Source organism: Leptodactylus fuscus, chromosome 5 (assembly GCF_031893055.1).
Source record: "Leptodactylus fuscus isolate aLepFus1 chromosome 5, aLepFus1.hap2, whole genome shotgun sequence".
NCBI lineage: Eukaryota > Metazoa > Chordata > Amphibia > Anura > Leptodactylidae > Leptodactylus > Leptodactylus fuscus.
This window is the reverse complement of record NC_134269.1, coordinates 145,428,222-145,435,952: the sequence shown is the minus strand read 5'-3', so window position 1 is coordinate 145,435,952 and position 7,731 is coordinate 145,428,222. Positions and strand designations below refer to the sequence as shown.

At 39.1% G+C, this 7,731-nt stretch overlaps 1 protein-coding gene across 1 annotated transcript; it reads right to left on the bottom strand.

Annotated features, from left to right (window-relative positions):
• Positions 1-608: 608 nt before the first annotated feature.
• LRRC10 (leucine rich repeat containing 10) lies at positions 609-1,508 on the bottom strand. The gene has a single exon (XM_075275876.1). It carries the CDS (start codon positions 1,506-1,508, stop codon positions 609-611), a length of 900 nt encoding a protein of 299 aa, XP_075131977.1.
• Positions 1,509-7,731: the final 6,223 nt, after the last annotated feature.

Here is a 7,731-nt window from a genome sequence, read left to right as displayed (position 1 = left end):
AGAAGACAGAAAGCACAGAACGGAAAGAAGAACGCAGGTGTGAACCTAGCGTTAGTATAATATGTTGAATTAGGATACTAGTTACCTGAGGCAAATTGTGTGGGTTTCTGCTTCCCAACAACCAGCATAATCTCTACTTGTAGTCATTCAATATAAACCTTCAGCGTTTCCTTGCATAAACTTCTTCAGAATAAATTTAGTTAGTGCTGCTGTCAGTCGTGCAAATAGAAATACAGCCAAGCATATAGCGGTGTCCATTAATACTAGCTTACATTTGGTGGACATTCCACATCCAGAATGTAAAGTATTCTTATGTAAATAAGGAGTTATATAGAATACGCGAGTGACAGAACATACATCTATTTTATCAAGCTTTGCTCAGTTATACAGCAACTTATGTAGTGTCAGTGAAAAAATGGTAACATCTTGAAAAATAAAGTAAGTAGCTCAGAGAAGAAAGTCAGCCTTCTATTCACAATCAATATTAGCTTTACTTACAGAAAATAAGCAGGAATTTCCCACAATATATAGAACATTAATAATGTAAGAAAATTGAATAATATAGTTCATGTGCATTCCAAGACGCAGAGATTCAGCATGTGTAGAGTCTATGCATTATAACCATCACTTGTCTGTACTGTACTTGTTGAAGCGGCCTCTTGAGGATTATCATTATTCGGGGCTGGAGTCTCAGTAGGTGCTGCAGGTTGTGTCTCCTTATTCTCTGCAGCTTTGTCAAGCTCTGCTTCCACTTCAAACTTCTTCTTGGGTTCTGGGGTCTCTTCAGACCATCTCCCTACTCTCCGGACACCCTTTGCTACTTTAGGAGCATTCCGACATGGATTATGGTCATAGATAACAAGCTTTAATCCGGGCAAGTGTGCCAGACTTGGGAAAAATCTTATTCCATTCCGGTCAACATCAATAACTTCCAGGAAAGGCATTTCTAGTAAAACAGGTGGGAATTCTGTGAGAAGACTCCCTGACATCCAAATACTGCGCAATTCTGTAAGATTTTTAAGCTCCTTGGGAATATTGCGTATTGGATTGCAGCCAATATGCAGTGTCTTCAGGAGGGTCAGTTCAGAAACAACAGCAGGCAAATATGTTAAATAGTTTGATTCAATCCACAGAGTGTGTAGGTTCTTGAGGTAACAGAGCTCCTGTGGAAGGTCTCTTATGTGATTATTCCCTAGATATAATATACATAGCTGCTTTAGGCTACATACAACTAGTGGAAGAACCTTAAAGTTGTTAAAGTCCAGGGCAAGGATTTGGAGATGCTGCAGTAGTTCCAGCTCTGGAGGAAGGTTGGATAAATGGTTGTCGCTCAAGTACAACTTGACAAGTTCTGTAAATGCACATACCCGTAGTGGAAACCTCCTCAGTTGCATACTGCTCAAATCAACCATCTTATCAATAGGCATTTCTTCCAAGTCTCCTAGAAGGTATTTTTGGCAGGTGTTAGACGGAATGAAAGCAATGATTCCTCGTATTGTATTGCCCATCTTCTATGCATTTACATTCGCTTCATGCTCTGAGACGTCTGTTTCCTCTTGAACAATATTTTAAGGAGTCTGCGGAGAGTGGCATTTCTCTTGTTCCATTACAATACATTGTTTACATGGTAACTGTGATTAATCTCAAGAGTTACTGATAACTGGAGGAGCGTCTGGTGATGAGAAGGACAGAAGTGGCTTTAAAGAAAATTTCTGCCTTGTCTCCCAAGTCTGAACCTCTATACAAACTGCAAAGTTAAAATACTATCTCAAACCCTGTGAATGGACTGTTTCTGGCAAGAGGGGAAATAAAACATGATGTGCTGTGCACATTGTTATTTATGGAGGTATCTACATCCTGATAGTGGATGTTTAAAAGTCTGGATTTTTTAACTTGGATAAATCTCCAATAAACATTCCAAGTTCTAAAATACCAGCAAAAGTCCAGATGTAATCTGACGATGTTTAGAGTACCTGTCAAGGATTAAGAATAACCCTGATGGCTAATGGGTGGATAATTGAATACGTCTACGTACAATCACATTTACTAATGCACACTGGCTCGCTCACAACTCAAGTGCACACTCAAGTTCAGGTATAAAGTTGTGCAGGTATTAACAGATGAAGACATTAGTAACTTCAAAGGACTCGCTTATGTCTCCTATTTTCCATCTATGATCTATTTCAGTTCTGAGATCACAACTTTGTAGTTTACCAGCTAGACTGTTAGAAAAAAAAAATATATCCTCCATAACTTGACCTTATGTGTGACTATATCTTAACATATGAAGTCCTTTACATGTCAGGATTCAGGAATCTCAATTTAGCTGCTGCTGCTTTAAGGTTTCCATACCATCCTGTGAAGCTACTGCAGTTTTCAGGCTCTCCAATGCTGATCCAATTAGCAGCTGAGAACGGATATTTAAAGGGGTTGTCCCATCACAAGGATCCTATCTATACTGCTTGTTAATGTGGATGTAAGACTTTTCCTAAATACATTGCTTCAGCAAAACTGCTTTGTTTGTCCACTATCTTACTTTATTCTTTTTTTTTTTTTACATATCCCTTGACTTATCTGGTCATAAGTCAAGTGATGTATCTGCTGCTCTGAGGGGGGAGGGAGGAGGGGCTAAGTGCACGAGAGCGGGCCTGGAGGGGGGGGTAGTAAACCCTTTGTGCATCTGTGCCGGCGTCTACACTCACATATGCAAAGCCAAGCGGCGAGATGCCGCCGGCCCTGCGTGCACGCTCATAGACCAGTCTAGCCTTCACAATGCGAATACAGACCCGGCATCTGCTGTAATAGAGAGAGGCGGCATCTCGCCGCCGGCTTTGCATATCTAACCCCGCCCACCAATGACGCAACAAAGCCGGAAGAAAGAAGAATTTACAGCAACGAAGACTGGTGAGTATGCGACGTGGGAATACCCCTTTAAACCCTTTTACTTCTCATCCAGGTGCCTGCTATTTGTTTGGATGTTACTGAGGCTCCCATACCCTGATCATTTGTACTGGATTGTTCTAAAACTGACCTTTGGCTTGTTATTGGAAATCCACATGTCTTCTGATTTTGGCTGCTATTATCTTGTGAACAGACTTTTGGCTTGGAAACATTGACTCTTCTGAATTAAACCCCTGGTTTTGACCTACTTTGTGAGTTTATTGTGGGTTTTGGTTAAACTTCAGTTTGTGGAGTGTTTATTTCTTATTCTAGTTTCTGTGATGATAACTTGGGCCCTAATTGCAGCACAAGCCCATCTGGCTTTACTGCTTGTTCTACTGCTCAATGTTGTCAGCCATTTCCTGCAAATTCTGATATTTGCTCCAGAGATACTATCATAACAACATAACTGTCATGCTGTCCCAAAATGCCTGCTTAAAATTATAATTTAAAGAGATTCTGTTACCAAAACCCAACATATCAATCTAACCCAGATAGAGGTTAGGGTCACTTGAATCAAATAGTGTTTTCCTCTTGTGAATGATACCTTGGGTGCTGAGATTTTTGTCAGTAGGCAAATAAGCTCTTTTAAGTAATGTGGGCATTTCCCCCAACTACTTAGAGCAAAGGTAATACCCTAATTGCTCTAAAGAGCTCATTTGCATATTGACAAAAGCAGCAATATCTCAACAGTGGAGCCACCAGGTCAGAAGGGAATACACTGTTTGACTCAAGTGACACTAACTTGTCTGCAGGGCTGGGTTGATATGCTGGGTTCTGGTGACCGGCTCCTTTAAAGAGAATCTGTTCAGCACTCTATAAGTAATGTAACTGCTATATAAGTGCAAGGATGCTATTTATAAATATGTAAGTTGGTTTGGGCAATCACTTTCTGACACTTGCCTGTAATCCTTCATTTGGACCTGGCACTGTAGCACTTAGGAGTCCTCGGTATTTTTCTGAGCATCGGAGTCTTGTGTGTGGAATTAGCCCAAGCCATTCCCCATCCATCTTCTTTGATGTCATTTCTGCACTGTATTTCACCAGTCTATTGGGTGTATGAGACTAAATTATGAATATTTAAGCAGGGCTGAGAAGAGCGGCAGAGTGGCCAGGGATAGCACCATACTAGTATAAAGTATATAGATAGATTCAGGGACTATTATGGGAGAATCAGCACCTTTTGACCAAAACATGGCTTTACAGTACATTGTGGGGTTAAAATGTCCTGATAGATTCTTTTTAAATATATAAACCTCAAGTTGTGGATCAGAACCAATAAAGTATCATAATCCAACCATGTTAGATATAGACATTTTGACTGGCATAACCAATAATATTCTAGCAGGGATCTATAATCTACCAAAATGAAACCCATAAATAATAATGTTGCATGGCAGAAGCTGTGGTTTATAAGTGTCAACAATAAGTCTGTAAGAACAAGTGTCATATGATATAATAGTTTTCCCGTGATAGGATAATTTTGATCTATATTAGGTTAAGGTAAATAAACATATGTTCTGTTGTGTGAAATTCCTTCATTTGTTTTAAATGTAATTTTTTGATAAAGTTTTTTTTTGAAGATGTGAGGTAAAATCAAGTGACCCAAAGTTGTAATATTCCAGGGGAAGTATAACTACATATACACTGAGGGAAGGGGACAATTGTAAACTATAGTGTAGTCCTCCATACCACCTTTATAGCCCTACAAACTAAAAATACAATTTTACCTGCCTATGGCCATCAACAAAAGCTTACTTGTTATCTAGTAGCAACAAGGCTAAAAACAGCAAAAATCTCAATAAATATGTTTACTAATTCTAGCTTAAAGGGGTTGTTGGAACAAAAAATTTATATTTTAAATAGGCTAGGAGTGGTGAAAATTTTTTTAAAAATTCATACCTTTCCCAATGCCTCCCAGCGCGGTCCTGCCAGTCCATTGTTATCTTCCAGTGGAAGGCCCCGCCGTATGTGACTGCTGAGGCCAATCGGCAGCCTCAGTGAAGGACATGTGACGCCACTATCTGTGATGTCCCAGGGTCATTTCCTGATGCCGCTGAGGTGTCAAAGTCGGTGAAGAGTTTCACTTCTAGAAGACTCCGGAGCAGTAGGAGTAGACTGTACTGGGAGGACACCGGAGCAGCGGGGACAGGTCAGTATGATTTTTTTTTCTTCACCTCCCCCAGCCCATTTTAAAAATATTTTTTTTGCCCGGATAACCTCCTTAAGTCTTTACCCAGATGTTTACCACAACTAGTTTTCAGTTTAAAGCTACATTCACACAGCCAATGGACAAATTGGCTATGAAAAAGGGACATTTTCTATGACAATTTTGCATCTGAACCTTATATTAGCTTATATGTTGGAAATAGTATTAAAAAAGTTAACTCACCATGTACTGTACAGGAACCTTCTTATAGCAACAGTAGCCATGTCCTGTTACCGGCCTTTAATAACATCTCAGCAGTTGTGTACCATTTGTGTACTTGTGTATTGTGTCACTGTTGAAGCCACGGATTTGCGACAGTGATGACCTGAATGGAACATCATCAGGAGATGTCAACAAGGCCTGGTAACAGTGGAGACTGGGCTGATGGGGCACGCGTACAAGGTAGTTAATTTTTTATTTTTTATTGGTTCTTTACACTATTTCCAACATAGACGTTATTTTTTGTGGATAATCCTGTTTTAGCTTATAACCCATTCAAGGTTCTAGTTCATAATGTTAATGAATCAGTAAATTCTTAAATGTATTACTGTCTGTTTAGGTTTCTAAGGATAAAACTGTATTCACGGTGTTCGGACAGAAGGAATCTTTAGGGGTTTTTTCAACATTCAACATTATTGTTATGGTGCTATGTATAAATTATGTTACAACACATTTTAGGAATGAAGTTCTTATCTATGTTGCAGTCTAACATATATTGCACAAGTGTATCATTTCACGGCATAACACTGTTTATATGAAAAAGCTACAGGTCTGCACATTGTCTCCTCAATTCAGCAGAATAGGACATAGTAAAATAGAAGGTAATAAACAATTGTACTAACACCAGATCAGGTGAATTTTAGGTAAGGCCATTCTATGCTATTTTAGTAATAATTTTATAGCCATTTTTCACCTCTGCAAAAACAAACTGTTACAGGTTATAGTGAAATATAGAATGAATTACATATAAAACTCTCTGGCTTTGTGGCATTTTCCGGGAAGTGTGCTATTTTTTTTTAAAAAAAAATGCATGTTTTTTTTTTCCTATTTTTCTATATAGGATTTCAAAAATGCCAAATAAAACAAATATAACTAAATAAAAATAAACCATCACAACTGTGCGTAACAAATGCTCGGGTACAGAGCAATCTGACATTGTGAGTGATTCTTTTACCCAAGTTATGCAAGTAATACATGTCAGTATAATAGAATATCTTCATATTGCTTTTCAATTTGTATTTTCTCTTGTTCATGACTCATAATGATTGATGTATTTTAAAGGTGTTATTGATGCGTTTGTTACCATAAAAGTCTGTGTATAACACCCTAATACAAGTTTTAAATCAATCTTTATTCTGTGACTATTTGTTCCAGGGCAGAATATGAACCATCTGGGGAGCGAAAATTCAGGAAACAACATCATTAATTATTATCAGAAATCAGCAATTGCAAAGGTCAGGATGCCCCTTGAATCATTCTCTGTGGCAAGAGTACAAAATAGATTAGTCGCTGTAGCACTGAGGGCACATGCCATGCTGTCAGTTACGCACATAGATAACAAGCTGTGTATCCTGCTGGTATCCACTGTGGCAAGTCAGTATTTCATGGTAAATAAGCCAGTATATATATATAGATTTCCCTCAGTCGCAATGTGTCCTGCTATTGATTTATACAAGTGGAATGCTTGTTCAGTAAGGGGCATACATATATTTCCACTTTATGATTAATTTTAACCCCAGACTACTATTCATATTATGGTACATGCCGTCATGGCCAGGGGCATATCTAGCAAAGACTGAGCCCCATAGCAAACTTTTGAGTTATCCCCCCGCCTCCATTCCTGGCCCCCACACAGTATAATGCCCCATTTACACACACCATAATGTCCCCTTCACACAGTATCATGTCCCATAGTGGTTGGAAATATTGCAAAAATTTCAGGTTTAGCAGAAGCTGAAATTTTTGGCGTACACCACCCACAAACTATTATTATACTTTGGGGCTCTGTGTCGACCCCTTGCTGTTTTCGGTCCTCTTCAATTACATCACAGACGTGGATTACGCTGACGTCATTATGTGCTGTGATACTGGCCTGACTCACATGACATCTGTGACGTCACTACAGAGGCCAAAGATAGCATGGAGTTGCGCCAGAGAGGTGAGTAACAATGGTTTTTATGTTTGTTCACCTCCACTGCGCCTCTGATCATACGGCCCATGGGGCCTTAGCCTTAAGGAGTTTTCCAGCTCATTTTTATTGATGATCTCTCCTCAGAATAGGTTATCAATAAGAGATAAGTGATTCCCCACTGGCGAGGCTGTAGTTACATTACATGACTGCTATGAGATGTATGACACTGTGTAAACAAAGAAGCAGTCATGGCTCTTACACAGGTACCACGGTGCATTCAAACAGCTGATCGTGGAGGTCTTGAGTATTGGAGCCCCATTATATTTACTTTTTAATTATAAACACCTGGGCTTTATTAATAAGGGACACTATGTAAAGGGGGTACACAAGGAATTTATTAATTTAAAGATGCAGTTAGGGGTATTATTCATTATGGGGGTTGTACTATATA